General features: G+C 39.8%; 1 protein-coding gene across 3 annotated transcripts in view; it reads right to left on the bottom strand.

Moving 5' to 3' along the window:
* Nucleotides 1-2858: 2858 nt before the first annotated feature.
* NMU (neuromedin U) overlaps nucleotides 2859-25259 on the bottom strand; it is a 40035-nt gene continuing 17634 nt past the window's right edge. The window contains exons 3-9 of one of the 3 annotated variants that reach the window (XM_073340097.1): nucleotides 23850-23900; nucleotides 23687-23746; nucleotides 22787-22816; nucleotides 22632-22682; nucleotides 6433-6486; nucleotides 4105-4144; nucleotides 2859-3005 (exon numbers count right to left, since the gene is read on the bottom strand). In XM_073340097.1, coding sequence (XP_073196198.1) covers nucleotides 4109-4144; nucleotides 6433-6486; nucleotides 22632-22682; nucleotides 22787-22816; nucleotides 23687-23746; nucleotides 23850-23900 — 282 coding nt within the window. In that variant the 3' untranslated portion in view covers nucleotides 2859-3005; nucleotides 4105-4108. The remainder of the gene's footprint in view (nucleotides 3006-4104; nucleotides 4145-6432; nucleotides 6487-22631; nucleotides 22683-22786; nucleotides 22817-23686; nucleotides 23747-23849; nucleotides 23901-25259) is intronic. The other 2 variants (XM_073340098.1, XM_073340099.1) reach the window with 2 other exon arrangements.

Genomic DNA, 25259 nt, shown 5'->3' with positions numbered 1-25259 from the left:
TGTTTGCGGTGGATGTGGAAATACATAGCGCGAGTCAATGTGTACATAATGTGACCCCTTACACCAGATGCACCGAAAACTGGCACGTTCTCTGTGCTGAGTTCCCACCTCAGTGGCTACATTCCCTGGGTTATGTCAGAAGAAGGCGATTAATGGACCAATGCAGCTGGTTCCCTCCGTCACCAACGCTAAATTGCAACACACAGGGAGGTGGGGAAGGGTGTGCGACGGTGGCGCTCAGTAAAAACAGCTGCACGTGGTAGACTGCGTGATCATTAACATTGATGGTGGCATCAGTCCTTTAAAACCTTTTTTCTGTACCATATTAATGAAGCTATCTGGCTTGGTTATTTGGAATCTCCAGTATATTTCATAACAAACCAAAGGGTGGTTAATATTTAGCAACTTTTACTGTAACTTCTTTATGTATTTTATATCACTAGGACTGATTGTAAATGGTGGATTCACAGGACATTCAGATAATATGTCCTTACAGCTTAGGATCTCCAGTCCATACCCTCTGAGTCTCAGCTGACCTGATCCAAGAGATTCACCATTCTCTTCAAGAAGCAATATATGTAACAGGCAAAGTATGGCAGCTACTCAATTTCAAACAGATTTTGGCCTATTTTAGTGGGTTTTCAGCTATTTTTATTCCCTCTGTACCTAAAGATGGAATGAATATGGCCTACAATATTTGTGTCTGAAATATTTATCAAATCTATACAAAGACTGAAACTAGACCACTCCTCTTTTGCTGAATTGCCATTTCAAGAACTCAGAGTGGATTAAAAAATATAACTAAAGACAAAACAAGAGGGTGAAAATAATATGGTATTTTGGTTTATGCTGTTTGATACAAATAGCTTATTGGATCCATTCACAACAACTTGGTCTAGCAATGTATTCCAAATATTTGTTTTATGACTGTTTTGTTTAAAAAAAAAAAAGTGTATCTTTTCTGATACCATGCTGGCTTTTGATAGTGATTTGAACTGATTAGTTCATCTAAGGAATCTCTGAGACCAGCCCATATCAGGAAGTAATTCAAAATTCCAGCTAAGAAGAGCATAGATTTTCCATTTGGGGAGATTGAAGAGAGCACTATGCTCTGCTGGTGGAAATCACTCTGAGGTATCTCTTTGCTAACAAATTAGGTTGTGTTACAGCATGACTTTGAGGAGTCATGGTGACTAGGTGACTACTACAATGTTAAGCACTCTGGTCTTGGCTACACTGGGAACTTACATCCTGTTAGATTATGACCCTGAAGAGTTGTGATAACTCCCTTACCGTCTTGTGCCAGCTATACATACCACTACTCAAAATGCAGGAGGGGAAGAAGGCTCCGCAAACCAGCTACATCTCTGCTGCCCCTCATGCAGGCCAGTGGGTAGTGTAGCAGTGCTGGTGTGCTGGCAGATACTGTACCACATATAGACACAGGATAGCTTACTTCCTCCTGGAAGCAATGGTGAGGCCATAAGATCATTAGAAAAATCACAATCTCCTTCCTGGGCTGCTCAGCAACATACTGGCCTTTGCTCAGGGTGGATCATTACCTCATGATCTATTGTAGCCCACAGAGTTAACACAAACTAGTACTCAGTGGAGACAGGGACTGTTGTGTTTATTATTGTTTCCGCAGGTAGTGGGTAACTCGAGGAAGAACTCTAACCATGACCAGTAGACACAATGTTAAACACAACAATACCTGTCAACACTGAGTGATGTTATGTTTACTATTATGTTAATTACCATAACCCCTCAAAATCATGCTCTGACACAACTTAATTTGTTAATGAAAACAAACCCTGAGACATGAATTCAAGCGATGAAGACTGAGAGGCCAGCTTTGCTCTTGTGGGAAGAATCTGTTATCTCCACATAGGAGAGAGATTCCACATCAATGTGCTTAAGTGTTTTTCTAAATCAGGGCCATAATACATTTGTGTTATGCCAGCTAATACAATTAATTTATGATTATATTTTAATTTAAATAAATTAGAGCTATTTCTCTTCTAAAATAGTACAAATTGTTTCATTTTGCCAATCAAAATTAAACAAGGTTGAGAAAACACTCTTTGAAAAGGGCACCACTTTTTTATTCACCCTTCCTAAAAAATGATTGAAATGATTACTTGGAACGTTTTCTTAACCAACATATTTGCATTCTCTCCAACTACATACTAGCCTAATGGCTCTTCAGGTACTGTTTTGTAATAATGCAGTTTTATATACAATGGCATTGCAATGAAAATCATATTGGAAGAGAGAGATTTCATGCACTATTTTAGAAAAATCAACATATGGGGAAAGTTTGGCTGGCTTTTATGTATATATGTGTGTGTGCACATGCATGTGTGTATAGAGTCTGATTTTTCTCCTTCACATGTTTTACAAGGATGTAAGTCTCTTGACTTAAATGGAGTTTCTTACGTTATCTAGGCACGAGAACATACTCAGTGCTCTCATGTACAGAGATAAGCCTATTTGACTCTGAATCTGCATAGAAATATTATATATACATACACACACATACACACACTATGCTGTGTTAGTTTAACTTAAAAATGCCTACTTTCAAAATGCATTATGTAAAAATTGAAAATTCCTCAATAAAACATTCCATTTAAAACAACTCAACTGATTGCTTTTATTTACCAAATAAATAAATAAATAAATAAGTGTATAGCAATACTGGTAGGGACAATATTGTTTGCATGCAAGGATCTTACACTAATTTTTTTGTTTACATTTTTATTACACACAACTGTATACATCATGACACTAGAAATCAATTGAATAATTTTAAGATGCTTTTAATATACTCAAGAAATTAAAGAAACATTGGCAATTTTAACAAAATCTGATTTAGGAACATTTACATTCTAGTGGTTTTTTAAGAATTGTACAATTGGTAAGGAATAATTTTTGTGAGCAAAACACTATGTCCATGTATTCTGCATTCCCACAGCATTAGTTCTAGGTAAGGAATAAAAATCCTGAAAAAAAATAAAACAGTAGTTGTTTATACAGTTATATGATGTGATTCTACATATCTAAAATACAATAAAGGGAATAAAAAGGATACTCAAATACTGAATCATAGTATTGGTAAAGGAAATCTTTCATGTACCTCTCTGAAGTTTCAGTTAGCTAACTCATTTGGGGTCCAATCCTGAAGTCCTGAAACATGGTTTCAATGGGAGTTGTGTCTTTGTAAGGACCTCTGGATTTGGGCAAAGCTCTGTTCTCGTCTCAGTATACACATGCAACTCTCCTTGATGCTAATGGGATTTGTAGTGAAGTTCTACTCAGAAAAGTAATTATAAAAATGAGATTGTGGGGTTTCCTGTTCATTCTTTTTTAACGATTTCGGGATGAAATTTTCACAGATTACAAGTTTGTTTTTTCCTCCCAAACAGTCACTGGCACTAGCTCTACAAACTTGACTTTCAGGTTCCAGGTTAAGTTGGATTCTGTCTGGTTCATATATTGTCACGGGTAAGTAGTAACTTTCCAAACTGTCCGTAGATTTTGGGTTCCTCAGATTTTTTTTACTGAGACACCTATGGCCTGATTCTTAGGCTATGGTACACTCTGAGCAGGGAATATGATTCCCAGGTCAAGTACACATACTCAGCACTAGCTCTCATTAGCTAGTGTACTAAAAATAGTAGTGTAGCTGTGGTAGCATGGGCTACTCACCCCAAGTATGTGCCCATCATGTCCAGGTGGGTTTATATTTGGAGCGGCCAGCCTGTGCCAGTCACTGCCCATGCTACCACAGCTACCCTATTTTTAGGGTGCTAGCCTGATGACAGCTAGCACCAAGTATGTCTGCTTGAGCTAGGAATCACACCTGGAGCACCAAGTGTAGACATATGCTTAGAGATACTAAGCATCTGAAGCTCCCATTCACTTCAATTTGAGATGTGGATGCTCAGCAATTCTGAAAATCAGGCCATAGGGATCTATGGCTACCCTAAAGTCATGGCACCCAAATTAGTGAACATTTTTTGAAGATGTGGACCTTGGTTTAATTGTATAAAGGGAGCAGGATTGGGATGTGCATCTTGATTAAAAATATGAAATAAATACCTTTTCAGCGGAAACCTGCTGATCTCCTTCCATTGCGTGGCTAAAAAACAAATATTTCGTAAGGAATTAACACTGTAAAACCATCCAGGGTTTAAAGAAGAAGGTCCCAGAGTATTGACTGCATTTTGCAAATCTCTTGAGTTATACCATATCTTTTACAGGATAATTTCTCAGTTAAAGAGACTGAAATCAACACTGTTGTCTATGCTTTTCAACTTCTGAAAACTGTTTATACAGCAAATTTACAACCATTAAAAACGGAGGGCCAGACTGGGCCCAGTTCTGTTTGAGTTTGCAAAGGGGGAGGAGAAGAGGGCAGAAGGAGCTCCTTTACATTCTTTCCTCCCCTTTCCATTTTCACATAGCTCTCCTCATGGTTATCCAGACCTTTGTTACCTCATGGCTAGCTTATTGCAATGCACTGCAAACTGGACTAAACCTTTGCTATTGTCTAGCGCTGCCAGTGCAGAATACACAAATCCACAACATATAGTACTTCACACCTGTGTTCTCTGATCAGTGATTGATCTGGGTTAACTTGTAAGGTATTGTTTTTGACTGTTAAACCTTGAATGGTTTGGGTTTTATCTATTGGAGAGCCTACCAGCTCTTCCTCCTCATATATTACAGGTACAGTTCAGGTCCTATGAGGCACTTGAGTTGAAAGTCCCCTGTAAATGGAAAGGGGCTTGCAGCAGGGAATTATCACTGAGGCATCATTGGCTTTGGAATTTGCTTCTCTATTTAGTCCTCTAGAATTTGAATTTGGTGACTTTAGGACACATTGCAAGGACATACTGGTAAATGAGTACGTCCCTCGGCCCGTGCCGCTTCCAGAAGCTCCCATTGGCCTGCAGCAGTGAACCACAGCCACTGGGAGCCGCGATTGGCCGAACCTGCGGACGTGGCAGGTAAACAAACCGGCCTTGCCTGCCAGGGGCTTTCCCCGCACAAGCGGCAGAACAAGTCTGGGAACCACTGCCCTAGACCAAAGCCATGTGTCGTATATCAGAGTTGGCAAGGTCTCATTTACTTTACACCATGCTGTTAATTGCTTTCTTGCTAAATCCTTTCCACCCTCCCACTGGTGTACATTTCACTAATTTTGCACACTCAATGAGGGGCTGATTCAGCTTCCACTAAAGTCAATGGAACAACTGCCATTGACTGTAATGGGAGCTGGTTCAGGCCCAGAATGACCACCTTTTATCTGACAGGTAAAATACACCACTGTTTATGTCACCCTTGAATTTTATTTGGCCTTTCAGTTAATCATAATTGTCTAACTCCAAGTTTCATACTAGAGAAATGTAATATACAAAATGTGTACCGTTTGCCAGCCGGCTTTGTATTTAAATAGAAAAAAAAATGTTAAGACTTTACCCAACAAAAACCAGGAAAGTCAATATTAAGGATGACTTGTCACCCTTAACTTAATCCATTATGCTAAGAAACAGCAAAAAAGGCTTAACTGCTTAAGTTTAGGATGGACTAAGTATATTTTAATGAGGTATGTTTTATACACACTTTGCTGAAATGCAAATGACAAGACAAAATACAAGCAAAGTGGAAAATCAGGCCTAGTGTGTATCTTGTTGCAATATAAACTACTGGTGTCTGTATATATCATAGCACTATATGTAGCATGTAGAAATACTGTTTTATTTACCAGGTAGACAAGGATGATTTATGTCTGTCTGCACGTGCTCTAAATCCTTATTAGTTCAAGGCTTATAAACGTGATAATTGATCATTTATTAAGAAACAGCACGGGAACATGTCCATACAGCACACACTAAGACAGCATGCCAAAACTTCTTACAGTATTTTTGGTGGAAAAGCTTTAGAAAATCAGTTTTAGACATGATCTTAGAATATTCATTTAGTAGATTAAAAACATTTTTCAATTGGTATGTAGGAGAAAATGTTCCCATGTCAAGACACTGACACCCTTCCGTCAAGGGTAAATATTTACAATCCAATTATTATCTAATCCTGAAAAGTGCCTACTACTGACAACACCTACTGATTTTTATTTAATATTTCTTTTGCAGTAGCACCCACAGGCTCTAGTCAAGTCCTGTTTTGCTAGTTACTGTACAAACAAACACACATTCCCTGCCCTGTAGAATTTATCTATAGAGCTCAATAGAAGTACCAGGTGCTAAGCACCTCTAAAAATGCTAGGTGTTTATAACGGGAATGCAGATAGATCCTTAAGTATAATAAGTGCTACAATGGAAACATGCTCCCCGGCTCTCATTGATGTTGAATACCGTACTTTTTGAAATCGAACAATCAGTTTGAAAAAGAAAAAATTGACCATACCCTGAACAAAAAGTAGCCCCTGCTTTGAATCCCTCCAGGTCCTTGAAGTTCCTCCTGAAACAATGCATTTCAAAACACACAAACTTGAATAACCCAACTAATAAAGAAAATTGTCCAAATACGATAATACTAGCCAAGGAAAAAATAAAATTTTACGCTATTTGTATTAATTTCATTTCAACATGGAGATGGAGAGAGAAGGTTTCTAGCAGTTTCCCTTTAATACATATATGAGGCTGTCTATATACATAATACAACCATTATACAGTACCACTGTATCCTTAAACAATACAAGAGAACTCCTCTTCAGAAATAATTTTGACAAGGAATAACCATTTAACAGTTGAGGGCAAAATTTTGTTTCTACTTTTGACTCAGTTGAGTCAGAATTGTTCTAGAAATACACCAACATAGCTGAGCAGAATTCAGCTTTGACTTTCCAAGTTGCATCACTCATATTTGTGATGACTGCTTGGGGACAGCTTGAGAATTCTCAGAATTCATGGGCTTAAGGACTCCCCTCCTTCCCACATCTAGCTGCAAAGAAAAGGAGAGTTGTTGTGACCTCTGAACCTGTTCATGACCCATAAGTTTATTAGATCATTGGTTCTTCTCAACTATATAGCAAGAAAGATTGATGAATAAACAAATTTCATTTTGTCATATAAAGCACAGTCCTGAAAATCCTCCTGCATGGAATTCCCTTTGGCTTCAATGAAAGTTCCATGTATAGAGAACTTGTAGGTGTCATGACTCACTAGTCTGAAAATCGGTTTCGATTTATGCGAGTGACCCTGCTCCAACCCTCCACCTGGTAGCCTACTGACATCTGCTTACCTAGGACCACAAAACCCAGCCCCTGAGGCTCTGCCTGAGGTCCTATTGGCAGAGTCCTAGAACAGCTAATTGCCCCACTGGCTCTTTTTAATCCAGCAGCAGGAACAGGAAGTTGTCTGAACAATAGGGCTCTAGCTCCCCTGGCTTGACTTCCTGGCATTCTGACCTGGCTTGACTTCTGGCATTTGACTTGTGGTTCCTGACCTCCAGTTGGCTCCTGCCTCTGTTTCCTTGGCATCCTGACATGGCCTGACTGACTCCCAGTTCTGATCTCCAATTTGTCTCCTGCTTCTGATCTCCTGACCAAGCTGACTCTTGACTTTGTCTTGTGACTGTGGAATCCTACTCTGACCACTAGATCTGGCTAACTACTTCCCGGCTGTGACAGGAGAACTGAGCCCAACATGTGTAGAGTCCATTTTGAAAGCAGATATTTCACAAAGTTGTTTGTTGTGAAAAGGAATCCAAGCAAAGTTCAAGACAAAATGGGTCAAACCATATGCTTTCCACAACATCCTTAGATCTAGATTCATCCATTTATCATAACTCTCTCAACCACCACTGGTATCTCCTCATTAACAACTGTCCTCTTCATCAGGGTATCACTGAGATTACAATCAAAGTCAGAATTCTCCAATAGAAAACCATGTTCTGTTAGCTCCTAATGTTATTAGAAGTCTATAATAGCACTTAGAGGACCCCTTTGATCAGGATGGCCCCAGGCACCTCCAACCATAGGACTCCCCAAATCCCAGGAACCTCGCCAAGGAAGAAAATTGTATATAATTTTCAAGTCTTGTAAAGCATGGTAGGACCCTGTTTTACTTGTCACAGGGTACACCGTTATCACCATGGACAAGTTATGCTTTGCCTTATAGGGATTGCCTATATGATTTTCTTTACATCATATGCTTTTCTAGAATTACGTACATTTATACCAACTATACTAGGTTTTTATTTGAAAAGACTAAAAGAACAGTTTTTTAAGTGGTTTCTTGGGTTTGCTTATATATATTATGTGAGGTGTGCTACAGGAATGCAACTTACACTAGATTTAGAGGAAACAAGAAGGAAAGAAATACGGAAAGATGGAAAGCTGTAAAATAATTAAATACATAGAAATACAATAGATACCAGTATCAAGCCACCTCTGTTTCCCTCCTCCATCTTGTTTGAGAGTTATATTCTTTAAAGGGAGCAGCAGTTTATAAGTTGCTAGCAAATGGGGAAGAAGGAGAAAGGTGCAATGGGGTAAATACAGTAGAGGAAATTCTGGCCCTATTGAAGTAAATGGCAAAACTCCCATTTACTCAACAGGGCTTTGATTTCACCTTGTATTTTCCTTCCACAATGGTAAAAGATTGGGTGTTTCACACAAAAATTTCTAGCTCTTTGTTGAGTAATTATTTGCATTGTTTCACAAAAATGTGTGGGCCACTGAATGAAAGTATTGTCACAGAACTTAACAGTATAAATAAGCTTGCAGTATTTATAGGTCAGCAAGAAGCACTAAGTTCTCAGGAGGACGTGATACTTTTTATTACTTTGTATGTACATACTATCAAACAGAAATAATTAAAGTCGTAACTTGCAGAGAACAGATAAAATAACAATGATAAAAGAATTAACAAAAAAGATAAAATAGTTGTTAAAGTGATGCGTACATTACCACATAGTGCAGCCTGCATGAGTGTAGCCCACATGAGTGCATCGGCTCTTAGCTTGAATATACAGAGTGGTTCTCTATAGGATTTTTCAGGAGTTTCTGCTTGACAGCTCCCATTTAAAAATCAATGTTCACTGAGTTGCAGATGCATGGACATTCAACAGCATGGCTGTTTTTCTCGTCAACTGATTGTAATTAATCAGATAAATCCATTCAAAATAGGTATCCCAAGGCATCAGTGCACTACAGAGGAATGCAGCAAACAGGCCCATCCTACATGATCTCTAACAACTCTGACTCCTGATCAGAAATACAATAATTCCAAGCAACACTTCATTGTCACTTAACACCTGGATCCTGCTGTAGGATACATCTCTTTGCTATATGGTCCTTATTCAGAAGTTGACTGGGTTGTCCAGTGTTCAAGTGTATTCTGCAGAATAGATCCTTTCACAGAATAGAACAATGCCTGTGTTTCCTGCCAGTCTAAGAGAGGATAACTTCTTAAAACATAGTATCTTCCATGGGAAATCTTTTGTTCTTGAATATTAATGGGTGTCCTTGAATAGAACAGTTGTGCTAAGATAAATATTGAGGGACAAGGCCAAAAGAGGACTCAGTAGTATACCTCAGCTATACTTCCCCACGATGGTATGCACAATGTCATGATTTTCCTGAGCTTTTCATAAAGCTTCCTGTAGACAATGCAGTTGCTACATCATCTTCCTTAATAGCATAACATTCTACTACACCTCAGGGCTATAATTTATATAATAATTTCATATTATGCCTATTAGAGAAATCCAAAGTAACTGTACCTACAAATACAGACTCAGAGGCCTTTCTACAAACAGAAATTGCACTAATTAAACTTCAATAGGTTTTAACCCGATTTCATGTAACTGGGGCAAACTCTTGTGTGGACACTTTTTCAGTTTATGAGTGGCTTATTTCAGTGTAGCTTAAACCTGTTTCAAATTGACTTAAGCTAAAGTAAAATAATGCCCTCTTAACCAAACTAAGTGTGTGCAAACAGTGTTTTGCACTAGTTTAGCTAAATCAGTTTAAAAAAAAAATCACACTTTAGGGTCTTGTCCATACAGAGCAGCAATACGCACTGTGTGTTGTGATTTCAAAAGTGCACTAACATGTTAGTGCATTAATTAGTCCATGTAGACCAAGCTGGTGTTCACTAAAAGTTCTTTATTGCACTTTAAAATAGTACTGTTGCAAAGGTCTCAAAAGACCAGTATAATATAAAATAATATTATCATTATATTATAATTATATTATATTTATATTTAAACGCTACAGTTCATCCCTCAACAGAAAAGCTGTGCTGATATTTAATATAACCCAAGTATTAGACATCCTTTTCTGAAACTATTTTGGTGATGGCACCTTCTGGTTTTTGTTTCCTCTATGACCACATTCTTAGTCTCCTTTCCTAGAAATATCTAGTGTCCATAGTCCTCTGATTTTTTCTTAGAAATGGTGGCAACATAGATTGTAATAAGTGGAGGTCTGCTCAGAAGCTCCCAGTGAACTGAGAGCTTATGTAGTGTTCCAGACAGCAAAATAAGTTGGATAAAATTTCCCCAACACCTCCTTTCTGCAGCATTTCTGTTTCAGAGAATGGACTGTACTGTAAGTACAACACCTTCGCTACACAAGGTTTCCAGGTCCACTCTTGTTCTGATTTCTGAATTGAACTAGGCAGAATTGGAATTGCTCCATATCCTAAAATGTCCATTGGAAGCAGGACCTTTTCCAGTGAGCACTGAGAAGTTAAAATAATTACTGCAAAGCAGAGCATACATAAAGAAAGACTCTCATAGACATATAGAACTGAAGGCATAAGGAGCAGTTCTGGGCCCAGGTGACTCTGTCCTCCTGAACACTCCAGCTGGAGGAAGGAGCTTAAAAAGGGAGCCAAACAACTGAGATGGGGGAATAAGACAGATTTACCCTGAGAGCTCCTGACCTGTGCTGCCACAAAAGTCTCCACCTGGGAGGAAGAGACTACCAGCTGAGACCCACCAGGCTGAAGGTTCAGTTACCTTAATTTTTTCCTTTGATATTTTAAAATGGACTGTGAGGCTGGGGCGGGTAGGAAGTGGCCCAGGCACTTCCTGGTTTCTGACGTTGTTTGCCTCTCATAGGGCTTTGGGTCAGAGCCTAGTGGAGTGGGAGAGTCCAGCTCCCCTACCAAACATCCTTGCCATAAAGGGACATAGACCTTATTTCCACCCCTCCCAGGAGTAAAAAGATAGAGATACTGAAATCCTTGTGGCAAGGTTGAGCTACCTACAGGTGCCAAGAGATAGACTGAGGGTCCTTCCCTGTCATCAGTAGGGTGACCATACATCCCATTTTGGCTGGGACAGTCCCTTTTTAAAGCTTTTGAAAAAAGCTTTGGGGGAAAAAAAAGTGGGCATTTGTCACAATTGCTCTTGCTGACTTGATCAGTTGGCAAAAGCAAACAGGACAAATGCCCACTAGGCAATGCCACTGGTAATCCTGGCCCTATCCCATTACCAATAAATAATTAAATCAAAAGTCATTAAATGTGGTGTCACTTTTCATTTTTTGCCTTACAAATAATGTCTGTTTCAGAAAAATGCATGGCAAGTGATAACATTCAATGTCCCCCTTTCTAAGAGACAACAACACTATGGAGACCAAGTTAGAAAAGGACATCTGAATTGAAGGAGCAATGGCCTGTTAATGATCACACTTAAGCCAATGTTAAGTAGTGTAAGTAAGAGGAGAATCAAGCCCCAAGATTGACACACCATACTTTCCCAAAGATATGCCCTTCAAAAAGCTCCTTCTCTCAGTGTCTGAACATGATATTTAGACAATAACTATTGTGACAAAGCTCTGTCCATTTCTCCGTGCGTCCCACATTTCCTGGTGGATTTCCCTAGCCTCAGAGGCTCACTGTGACCCTCCACGTAGCCCTTCTCTCTCTAGAGGCAAGGGTCACAGCTTTTCATCATAAGCCAGCAAGGGAGGTGAAGAGAAGCAACCCTCCCTCACACAGTCTCTTTCTCCCAGTCTCAGTGATTAATTGGGGAGGGGAGGGAGGAGCCCAGGCCTGCCCTCTACTCTGGGCTCCACCCCAGGGACCCTAATAGTAGCAGCTATGGTAGCTGACTTTTTGGAAATAGGATGTGTACAATTCCCTAGGCCACTTCTCCACAGCAGCCCTCACTCAATATCTCCTTCACTGTTACCTCAGGGCCTCCTTCCTTGCACCTGATATGGATTTGTACTGCTTAGTTCCTCCAACAGCATGGCTTCCTCCTACAGCTCTGGACACACACACCTCACTGACTAACTGGGAGGCTTTTAACTAGTTCCAGCCAACCCTTGATTGGCTTCAGGTGTCCCAATCAACCTAGCCATCTCCACTGCTTTCTAGAAGGATCTTAATTGGCCCCAGGTGTCTTGATTAACCTGGAGCAACTGCCATTTGGTTACCATTGTACCAGGGATTTGTTTAGCCTGGGGCTAACATACCTGTTCCTCACTGCTTTACTATTGCCATTTAGCCTTGCCCTGTCACACTACAGATAGAGCCTTAAAATGTAACAGTCCTCTGCTACAGGAAACCTAGAGTAGACAACCTGAGATTTACAGAGCTGTATCTGTAATTCCCAGGAAATAGTTACTGTAGAAGATCAAGTACAGAACTCTTGAAAGAGATATATACACAACATAGTTCACTGGTTTAAAATGTTAATATTGTAATCCTGCCAAGAAGAGAAATGCAATGATCTTTTTCCAATTTACGAAGATCTATTAGGAAAGGTATGGGGTCTGTATAGCAAAGTTAGCATTTTAAGACACTTTTATAGCATTTTGAAGAAGTTAGGGAATTTTACAAAACATGAAATCTTCTGCAGCTTTCTAGGAAGTACAGACTAAGTTATTTCTTGTTACATTTTAAAAAATCTAACTTTATTTCCTAATATTAATTCTTATTTTGGTTCTAGTTGTTAGCCTAGATTCCATTTGAATTCCATTATGCCACCTGAGTCAGCCATAGTATGTCTCTTTACTCCATTTTTCTGCTTCCCCCATCAATCTGATGATTTTATAGCATTTTTTCTTTTCTGTTTTGACACATTTCCAAAAATTTTCATTTGTAGTTCATGTTTCCAAACAACTGATGAAAATACATTTAAAATAATTAAAATTATCTTAGATTAGGTGATTTATTACATATTGATAGCTTTCTCTTCTCCTGCTTCTTAAAAATTGTTCACTCTGATGAGAGTCTTCCATATACTTTAAAAGGTCACTGCATTAGAATGATATCATACAAATTGTTTTTTATCTTTTTCTTCCTAGAAGGCAACTGACTATTAAAGTAGTTTTTATACATCTTCAGTGTATCATCTCTAGATCTCTTGAGCAAATGGAGTCGATGTTCTCAGAACCAAAATATCAAAGGGGCAAGGATATAAATACAAACATTTTATTAAGACAGCAGCCATTTCATAATGGGCAGAGTGTGCTTCCCTATTATCTGAATTCTTTGTCATGACATATTTGTGAGTAGCAAAACTTTGCAAAAACTGAAATGTATGATCCACAAACCAACAGCTTTATAAAGAAGAGAAACAGAAATCTTCGTAGACAATTCTGTATAAAGAATGAATATAAATGAATAACATATTTCTCCCCAAATGTAAGGCACTCATGCTTAATTTTGCTATGAGTGTTTTGATGCATTAAGATACTTTGAGATGCTTCTTTAAAAAAGGGGGGGAAAATCTGTTTTTAAGCTCACTGTTCCCCAATCACTTCCTCCTCATTTTCAAGCCTCTGATGCAGAATCTATATCAGAAGCTGAGAACAGAGTTGTCTCTTTAGTAAGTTAGAAAGCTAGCCAGCAACAAGTTAATCAAAAGGCATTTTTTAAGTTCCCCCTGGATGAAATATATTGTCTCCCAAAAGACCTAAAAACTCTGAAGAGGAATATGTCCTCCATGATGCAATTGACTGTTTCTAATGGAGTCTATACAACTTTGATAAGGCCTCCAATTTTTGAATTTGTACTAAACTTCAAGGGAAAATGACAGCTATGCATAGTTACAGTACAGTGTTCCAATTAGTCTACAGAAGAAGAAAATATGCTGACAAAAGTGGCTGAGATTTTATCTCCGGTCTGAAGTGCATTTTGAAATATGATGGTGTTTTCTAAGGTGTGTATGTCTATGCTTCAAGCTGGGGGTACGATCTGATTGAGCTAGTCTGCTAAATATAGAGTGTAGCCACAGAGGTGTGAATGGCAGGAGGGGCTAGCCCTCCTGCCCGTGCATGCCTAGTGCCGTTGATGGATATATACTCAGGCAGTTAGCCCCTCCCAGGGGAAGCACACTCCCATGTATAGACATATCCTAAGATACCCATGGCCTTCTGGGTCTCAGAAACTCTGAAAATGCCACAAATGCTGTCTGTGCATCAGAGATACATCCTGGGAAAAGGCCAGCTTGCTTCATAAGGCCATAAAGAAAAAACTCCATCCAAGACAGTCCTGAAGATGGGGGACTTGTGTGAATATATGCTGTTTATCACCATCGGTATATAGCACCATCCAAATAGAGTCAGCTCCACCTCCCGCACCAATAGCTGGGATAGCATAGTAATCCAAAGGCTGGAGTAAACAGTACTGCCAACCCAAAGGATTCCAAATTCATGAGATTGGCATAAAAATGAGATTTAAAAATTAGTAAATTTGGGGTTCTTTTTATTTTCCTTCTGCTTTTTGAGCCTCTATTGTCCAGGTTTTCAAGTTTTTCTCCATAACCATGAGGGTTAGTTAAGAAAGAAAGAAAGAATGAAAGAATCTGAGAGTCTAACAGGACTCCAGAAGCTGGGGCTTTAAGAAGATCACATATTCCCTTACATAGCTTCAATATAGGAACAGGGACAGTCCTATCTAGAGATGGGTCTGTATGATGAACCTGCTAAGCAAGAGACTACCATTCTCATCAACACTCTCCCCACTGTACTTCTCTTTCCCCTGGACAGGTAGGAGGAAGGATGCTGACCCAGGAAGTGACCAGAAGAGAAGGCAGATATAGAAAAAAAAATACCACTCAGGAACCACCCTTTCTCCACCTCATCCCTCAAGGCCACACCCCTGTCACTCGCTCCTCTCCCCCTCCTCCCCATGTCTTTGAATTGTCTCAAGGAGCCTGCCTGCACATTGAAGTCTGCCCCTGATGAGCAGGGGCTGGTGCGAGTTAGTAACCTGGTGCCTCCCCATGCCTCATCGTAACCGGTTTTTTGGTTGGGGTGCCATTTAGGATTGCCAGGTCCCCAAAAACTGAGCACCTGGAAACCCTAAATGGCACACAGACACAGAAGCCAAAACCTGGACTGTTCGAGTAAATAACAGACAGGTAGCAACCCTACTCCTGTCTGCTGCGCAGAGCAGGGGGTGGGGGCTGATGTCCGGGTGTCCCCTGCCCATGTACCCAGTCACCACTGAGCTGGGGTTGGGAAAGAGAGGGAGTTTGTCTGCTGCTGCTAAGCCAGACGTCACCAGAGGGCTGTGGGATGGCCGGGAGCCCCTGTGCAACAACATGGAGTCCACCTTGAGCCGCAGACTGAGTGCCAGGCACTATGAGCTGCAGCAGCAGTGCAGAAGTAAGTAACATCCAAAAATATTTAAATAAATGCTATTCTATTATTAACAGTGCAATTAAAACTACAATTAATAGCTATTAATTTTTTTAAATCATTTGACAGCCATATTTTGAATAGAAGACTGGGCTGGGGAGGGCAACGCAGACACTAGGCAAGAAGATACCTAAACCTTGGTGCCCTCCACCACCACCATGAGGGGCCAAATAAGAACTGCTATTGTCCCACTAAGTTATAACTGCTTAAAACACTGTACCTAATGTATCTGCAACCTTTCTCTTTCTTGCCAGCCCTAGAAAAATATGTCTTCACTTTAGCCATGGGCAGTGTGTGAACCTCCAGCTGGGGGAGGCTAGCTCCCAGCCCTGCCTCTTCTGCCCGAGACCATGCCCATTCCACGTCCCCGCCAGAACCAATAGCCCCCGTCACCGTAGCCGCTGGCGCCTGCCCCAGGCTAGCTCCCCAGAGTGCCGGGAAGGTGGGCAGCACAGCCCAAGCCAGGGCCAACCCACACCCAATCAGGGAGACTGGAGCCATGGCGGGAAGCTGGGGGGGGGCAGAACCTGGGGCTGGAGCACAGTTTGGAGAGGTACAGTCTCCCCCAGCCTAGGATATCCGCCACCCATGACTTTAGCCATGTTTTTGAGTGGACATTGGGACCCACCAGGGCTACAGCCTACATGGCCTAGCAGGTGACACACCTATAATGTTAGTCTCTGAGTTATGGTTCCACAGGCATGCTACTATTACTTCAGAGGTTCAGTGTACCACCACACTGAGCAACTATACTAATTACACCCTGAATCTGACCTTCATGTACCTGATTCATCTTTCACATCAGTGAAAATAAGGAATAGCTCAACTGAAATAGAAGTAAAACAAGTGTCAGATGGAAGTTAGGCCTTATTTCTCTATAATGGGGAAAATCAAAATCCCAGGTCCAAACACCCCAGAATGCAGGGGTTTGAAATCAAGAGCTCAATTTAAACTTCCTTGAGTTTCAGTTTGTTGGGGAATCAGTATTTAACCCATTTATAGAGTTTTTAGCCCATAACAGAGATAAGCTTCAAGTGTGAACTCAAATCTAAACTCACTATATTCAGAGTTCAGCTCTGGAATATTGTTATTGAACCATCTCTAGTTCGTATTTACCACAAAAATGTCCAATTTGATTATACTTTATGCCGTAGAAGAAGGGGTGTTATTCTTCTTTTGGCAGATGTTTCTTTCTTTGAACTGAACATATTGTGGAATGTGTAAAAGAGATAGCTTCTTATATTTGGGGAAGAGTATAAGAACGGATTCTGGTCAAATTTATGACACTTTTACGCTGTGGAATTACTCCTATTTAACACTAGCCTAAGTAAGATCAGAATCAGGCTCAAAGACTTCAGAACTATGGTCCTGTTGATTTAATCTGATTAGAATCCAAAAGTAGTAAAGGACTTCTGCCACTCACTATCTTGATACATGGTTCCATTATGAATAATGTTAGTGAAATAAAAACGAACAGGACATTTTTTCTACTTTCACTGTGAAGACAGTTTTTAACCAATTATTAGCTTTATTCAAGAAAGTAGCATAGTGCAATTTTTCCAAGAACAGCATCTGAAAATGCTTCATAAATAATGCATGAAGGAAAGGGACAAGTCCCACTGTAGTCAATGGGGCTACTCAAATCTCTAAAGTTAAGTACATGAGTACGTGTTTACAGATTTGGAATCTAAATTGGTAACAAAAATAATATAACAATATGCCCAACAGAAACATTAATTTTACAACATTCCCAGAGGATATATACAGAGTTAAGAGATATGCAAGAATTAAAGGACCTGATTCAGCAAGGTGCTGACTGCTGATGTGCTCAAATGGCTTCATTAGGATTTGAGATTTTCCAGTAACTTTCAGGATAGAACCCATCTACATATTTGTGACAGAATGATCTGCCCCTTTAAAGGTGCCCCTTTAAAAGCCACCACCCCTTTAAGATTTTGAGACATCTCATAGGCAAAGACCAAGGAGGCTTTGGGAGAGAGGAAATGGTCCCAGAAATAAGTAGTGTTTAGAAAGAATCCCATTACTGTCTCTTTAAGGTTCCAGGAGCCTTGCAGAGTGGGTAGGGCAAAGTGCCTCACTCTCCCAGCCAACTGGGATGAGCTATAGGAAAGGGACCAGTATATATACTGCCTCCTGCCCCTTAGCAAGGCAAGGACTGGCAGGAGAAGGCTGACCTGTTAAATCTGCCAAAATGGAGGGCTAATCAGGGAAAAGGATCCAGCTGAAGGAGAAGCTGACTAGGCTTTACAGCTGGCCTAAGCTGCGGTTTGGAGGAAGAGAGTTGCAGGAACTCCTGTCTAAAGGAAGGAGATCTTGACAGCCACAAGGCAAGAGTCAAAGACTGCCTGAAACATAACCCCAGACCCTGAAGGAGGGAGATACCAATTGCCTTAAGGTAAGAGACAGAGGAACTGTTTGAAATACAGTACCATCCCAGCTGCTGGGAGAGAAAGCACCTCTTTAGCTGGCTAAGAAGAAGCCATGAGGAGCCACAAGTCCAAGATGGGGACCTTGTAAAGACCTGGTAAAAGGCAAAGGTAGGAGTGGCAAAGGGTCTGAAGTGTATAGCTGTAAAACAAGATCCCTGGGATGGATCCCAGAGGAGAGGGTGGGCCTGTGTTCCCTTACCTCTTCCCTAGACCAAGAGGGGAAGTACAGGCATCAGGAGTGAAAGAGGCTAAGAACTATGAGTCCCAGACAGAGGCCAAGGACTGAGTTTAGAGACCACTAGACTGAATTTTCTTATATTTGGATGCTTCTGTTAACCCTGGAAGGGGAATGGATTAACACGTGACCTGGCTGGAGGCTAAACCTTGGAAGCAACAGAAGACTGGAACCAGGACAGATAAATCCTAGACTGAATGAAAGAAACCCTTCAATGGAGTGCCTTGAGATGGGGCAGGGTGAAAATGTGCACATACATGCTCTGACAGTGAGTATGCCATAATAATATTAATATCAGGAATATTTTTTAATGATTCTGTTATTTCTATTAGATTCCTATAAAACTTTTTAGTCTGCAAAACATCTAATGGATTAATTGTACTTCAAGTCTAAAAATAAGATATGGAATTAAGAGTTTTATTTGGGAGAAAAATGTCCATGGCTTAGTTCTCCTCTCACTTGTACCTGTTTTACTCCAGTGTTTACACCTTTGAGTTCAAAGGCATTACTCCCAATTTATACTAATGTAAGCAAGAGGAGATTTGGACTAACTGTGTACTATTTTGCTCTTATCTATTTATCTTGGATCAGTTTACACTAGCTAAATTTTTTTGAACAAGCTTATTAAAAATAGAGGCACAAAGCAAGAGAAGAATCTAGTCTCAAAGGCCATGTTTCTACAGCTCAGAAAAATAAGACTTTTGAGGCTCTGGGCAAAAATTAAAAGAGGGTATTTTCTGACCTGTGCCTTAAATTAAGCCATATTTCGGTCTGTAATTACTAGGACAATTCTTGATGTTACAAGTGTTTAAGTCATAAATACATTTTAATAAGCAGACATTGTTCAGTCTTGTAAAAGAAAAAGAGCCCTTAGGCAAAATTAAGCTATATGATACCACAACACTTGTCTGAGATTTTAAAAACTGTATAAAACATCTAGATTCATTATACAGGATATGACATTTGTCATTGTTCCTTTTTTGGGCACTACTTATTAAACTTATGTTATTTTAGTTCTCTTTTAAAAATGTTAAGCATCGAAGATGCATGAATATTTTCCAGTAAATAGGACATAGAAAACCTCACTTAAATAGCATACTGATGTGGTGATGCACCTTGGAAAAAATGCTATGATCAGAAACACTTAAATAGGATGTTTTCAGAAAGAAGTAATGAAACCACACAATGTAGGAGTGCAAGTGTGACACTGAGCAAGAAAGGATTACACATGAGCAGGCTAAATGACCCAAATGATACCTTTAAAGATATATTAGAAAAGTAATATAAATGGTAATTAGGTCCATTCCTTATAAATAGCTAACGAAGCCATGTCAGATAGACTAGAGCTTTGAAATGCAGTCTTGTATTGTTAGTGATCTTATTTGTCTGTGGTTACCTATATCTTGTTAGAGGTTAACATTGTAACGGATGGTTCCTGTTTGTTACTGTATTCTATTGATTCAGAGATTAAAAGGGAATATTAACATTTAGAAGAAACTTGGGTGTAATAATGGTCTATATTTCTCTTTGAAGTTTGTAGTAAACTCCATATGAACTGCTTATGCTGACGAATGCACCTAATTATCTGTGTATACATCAGAAATAGGAGATTTTACTTCAAATGCCTGCTGTCAAGAGGCTATCGATAGCCTGCCAGAGATCTGTAAAAGAACTCTAAGGCCTCAATCCTGTATCTCAGATCTGCTTAAGCTTGGTCAGGGGAAGTTTGAGTTGCAAGACTGAGGTCTCCAGCTCCAGTCTAGATTACCCTGCCAATTCTCATGAAAGAATTTGAATTCTATATATGGACCACCTATTTGGACTATAACCTGATGAACTAATTCTGGAAAGAACCTTTTGCAGCTCAGCAGCTCACCATCTTTATTAGGAAACGGACCTAGTGGGTAATGTGTCCAATCCCTTGGGATTGGTAGAACTTTATATATGATGGACAAGATTTTCAGTAATCCTCATCATATTTGACTTGGCTTTGTGGGTGGGAACCCAAGGCTGGATTGTTTTAAGGGAACTGTATTTCTGGCTTTGGGGTAACCAGAGATGTATTGTAGAAGCTGTTTTGTTGCTGCCTCAATGAATCTAATTATTAGAATAACCACCATTTTTGGGGATCGTCTGCCCCTTCTTTGCAGTTTGACTTGACTGAGCATTCTCAGTGTGGCCCCCCCAGGCACCAACGGTCACAGCAAACATACATAGTTTAAAGTTACATACGTCTGCTTTGTATCTCTTCAATCTTCTCTCATGAAGTTGGGGAACAAGTTGCAGCAAAGGATGCAGGACAGACGACTGAGAGGACATGAACACAGACACATGAGCAACAATGAAATCCTGGTCTTGTGATGCAAAGAATGTCTCTTACTATACTACTGGATTATGGACAAAACATGCAAAACAAAGGACTGAAGATGTTAACTGATAACTTTTTGGGTACTCTGAATTTATACCTGGAAAGATACAGCTTGTTTGTTTAGTCTAGGAATACACTTCCTAGAGCACTGAAGTGAAACTTCTCTACTGTGTTCATTAGAGGTTAGTCTGTATATTGTTTTGTCAGGAGCAAGTCCCAGTTCTGATTTCGATCAGCCTTTGTGAGTGCACTGCTAGCTCTGTGATTTTAATATAATGAACTGTGCAGAGAACATTTCTGGGAAGCTTTCATTCTCCGTTTCTGATTACTACGGTTTCTAAGACTATCTGCTATTGTAATAGCTTCAAATTTCCTGGCACTCAAAGTTAATTTTTCTTTAAAATAGTTTGAATCACAGAAATAAAAGTGATGTTTTTCTATTAAAAAGTAATTTCTAGTAGTGTTTCTGCCAGGCTAGATATGTATTTGAAGTAAAATCGGCCGGTTGTCCTCTTAGCTTCGGGAAAGACAAACTAAGGCCCAGACTCTGCAATTCACATGCTCAGGCACACTGATGTGCTTGCACTGAACCCTGTTGAACTCAGTGGGGCTCCATGCAGGTTGAGCAATGTGCCCCCATGCAGTGAATCAAAGGATCAAGGCTTGAGGGATCAAGGCCTCAATATGGATTATTTATTACATAAGGAGTAACCTGTTCCAAGAAATAAATCAAACTATAATTACCTGCATTCATTCAACTAATTTTTAAGACCAAATTGATCCCCTTGTTTAAACAAGAAAACATGGTTCACAACATGGAAAAACAGTGCATATCGGATTACTTTTATACAAAGTGCAACAAAAAAGAGGTCATTTGTTACAATAGTAATTTAATCAAAGTTACAGCAGAGTTAATAGGCAAAATGACAGTCATTTTCCTACATTTGTAGGGTACAGAAACAGAGCAGGTGCATAAAGAAAATAGCATTTCATGCAGTAGAAAAAGTGTCAAACCTAAACAGCAAATAAAGTCCCAAAGCAGCTAGCAAAGTGCTATCACTAAACTAAGCTGCATTGGGTCTATGGATGATAACCAGGAAACATATTGACTATAGCTTTAACACTCTTTCACTGGAGGGTTAGAAAATAACTTGTACTGTGCTCTAGCAATGATGTAGTATATTCCCAGTGGAAACATATAGAGCAAGACAACAGTGAACATAAACATGACAGAATGATTACCAAAAAGTGAAAAGTCTGAATATTACACTCAAAACGCAGTGCTGCACAATGAAAGAGCATGGTTGCACATAGAAAAGAAATATCTGTTATGTCTGCACTTTAAAAGCAAGAGCTGATCAAAATGTAGTCTCTGAGTGATGAGAAATTTTTAAATATCAAACATTAGGATATTTGATTTATTCTATTTTTTGTTTACTGTGAAATCCAAAAATCTTAATTAGGCAAAATATAAGATTCTAAAATGCTTCATTAGATATATTTAATAGTTGTCAACATTTAAGACCACCCCCTCAATTAGTATAAATCAGCATAGCTCCATTGACTTTGGTGAAACACCACCAGTCAACGCTACCTGAGGATCAGGCACATGAGATCTTAATTTCAACATGTAATTATATTAGATATGCTGTTTATAAAATACCAGAAATGAACATGGTTTTAGTTTTTCTAGGATAAACAAGTGTCTTGTGGCACCCTTCCTAGATTTTTGAAGTTACAATGTTCAGACAGGCACCATTCCCTGGATATTCCTTAATTTTGTTTAAATGTACAATATTAAGGATATTGTGTCATAAAAAAACTCCACAAATTATTAACTTGATCTCCAGCTGGAGAGACTACCAAGACTACTGCTAAGAGGAATACTGTCTTGTTTTTAAGTACAAGCACACACGTACTCACAAAGAGGGTGGCGAAACTTACCATGATGTCTGAATTGCCTGAGTCATGAGTCTTAGAATAATGAAATAAGAACTGTTCAGAAAAAATTAGAAGTGGGATTTTACTACAGGACAGGTTAATGGTTACGGTTTTCTTGACAATATAAGTGTGACCTAAAATATGTATGACAATCTTACCCTTTTGGTGTTGTCTTTTTCCTCTAAACCCTGTGGGAACAATAATTGGTATATATGCTTTAATTTCTAAAACAAGCCAAGGTCAGTTTTAGTAACATTAAATATCTTGGTTCTTTCTTGGAACATTTTACTCTTCTGATAATTTGACAACCCAAGAAATATAATGTGGTTAACTGCTGCTTTCAAAAACTGTATTGTATACTGATTTCCACCAGAAAACTTGACTAAATAAATCCTTTTTAGTCATTAAATACATTTCTTTACAATCATTAACATGCTACTACTGGGCCACTTTCTTCTTTCCTCTATTCAGAATAGGAGAACTTTATTGCTTTGACACTAATAGACTTAAAGGAGTTCATGTTTTAATGACTCAGCAAGGTGTGAGGCCTCATTCTCCAGTAAAAGTAAAGTACCAATGCAGGGAGGACAGGAGACTCCTCTCCCAGGTAACTTAAGGAAACTAGTTAATTCCTACACTGGAGGCTGTGTAGTTACTCTAACCAATAAGCTACAAAAACTCCATACACTGTATATTCCAAGCGGAGAGAGATTGGACCAAGCCCTATGTTTGGGAAACAAAGCTAATCAAATGGTCCAAAGCTAATCAGTCTTCCAGATGGATTCAGTGGGCTTTGGATGAGGTCCATAAGGCATTGCAGAGTGAAGGAGATATGGATTTATACTATTCCTCCAGGAACTGAGCAGCACCGTAACTATACAACATGGAGCTGGAGGCTGTGGCAAGCTAGTATCCATGGTTATCCAAGGATTGCCCAGCTCAGAAAGCTGGGGATAATTACTGTTTGCATAGATCCTCAATTTATTCTAAAGTTTCAAGCAGCTAGTATACTGAAAATCATGATTCAGAAATGTAAAATAGTTTTAAATTTGTACTACCTGAGGTTTCTGTAGAAATCCCATGACCATAAAGCAAAGTTCTTCCAGTGCACTGGATGCCTATTGAAAAGGAAATGTGAACTCAGACACCAGATTGCCTATTTAATGGCACTTGAAAAACAATGATAAATAGTTAAAATAATAGCGCTTTAACTAGTCTCACCTCAGGATGAGGATCTATGATGGACAGATAAGCAGAACATGCACCATCGATCTGTAAAAATTGAGATGTTAATCTTAGAAAGTCAGACAGAACAGTAAACAGACAAAATATATACATTTTCAAATAACGTTCGGTGTACCAAAAGGTATGATAGGATTATCAAAATAGGTGGTTTGTATATGCTTTGCATGCTATCTGAAGCATAAACCTGGGTTATTTTCTCTCTCTTTCACCCATGTTCCCTGCATGTAAATATATTTTTATTCAAGTAAAAACCTTGACTGAACAACTGAGATTTGCACATGCCCAATGTCAGTAACCACATGGTCATATTTCTGCACCCCTCATCCTTTCTCACTTTTCCGACTTCCTACCATCTGTCACCTTCACTGACAGTTATATCTTAAAAGCTAATTGTAAACTCTTTGGGCAGGGGTTGTGATCTCTCTTCTGAAGCAGCTGGAACATTTTGGGATTCCAGACTCTAAATAAAATAACGCCATGCAGGAGGTACATAGGCCATGGCTCCCCAAGAGTGCCCTTGAGACTGAATTTCAGCTTTCCTAGGAATTTACACGGCTGGCCTTACCATGAGGCAAACTGAGGCGGCTGCCTCAGGTTCCAGACTGTGAGGTGGGCACCACTAGGACCCAGAGTGTAGAAAATTGTGTCTGCTGCTGGTGCGTATGTATTCTCTCCACTCTAGATGCACAGAGATGGTGGAGTGCTGTGCTGGAGGAAGGAGGGCACAAGAGACATAACAGGCAGGCAGGAGAAAGGGTAAAAGGGAATAACAGAAAGCAGCAGCAGCTGCAGGGAGAGAGAGGAGGAGCCTCTTATGTACCTCTCTAGCACCCCCAGGAGCCTGGACTGATTATCCCCAGCTTCCCAGGGAGCTTCCTGTTTCCTGCTGCTTCCCTGAACCCACTTGAGGAGAACAGGCTTGAGGAGAACTACAGCTGAAGTAGTAGGAGCCAGTTAGGCCCTTAAGATGCTAATCTCTTCCCTCACTCAGGCCCTGCTACCAGCCTGCTTATTTGTCCCCTTCAATTGAGTGTTGAGAGCCACTCTAGCTGGCACAGAACAGGAGTCATGAGTGAAAGAAAAAAAAGCCCCTCTGAGGCAGCATTCAGAAAAAGAACGCAAAGGAAGCTTTTCTATCTAAGCAGGAAGGAACTCTCCTGAGATACACAGACACAAATGTTCACAGTGAGCCTTCCGGCCCCAGTGAGGATGTGAGTGGTGAGGAGATGCCTGATCTTCCAGTTAATCAGAGTGCAGGTGACCTGGCAGCTATTGCAACATCCATATCTCCATCTGAAATGGATGTAACCATGCACATTCCTGAAGAAAAAGTGTAGATCAGAGAAGAGTGTGATGGAGGTGCAAGAAACAGCTGCTGCTGAGGTT

The sequence above is a fragment of the Lepidochelys kempii genome, chromosome 4 (assembly GCF_965140285.1).
Source record: "Lepidochelys kempii isolate rLepKem1 chromosome 4, rLepKem1.hap1, whole genome shotgun sequence".
NCBI classification, from domain to species: domain Eukaryota; kingdom Metazoa; phylum Chordata; order Testudines; family Cheloniidae; genus Lepidochelys; species Lepidochelys kempii.
This window is presented reverse-complemented; position numbering and strand designations above follow the sequence as displayed.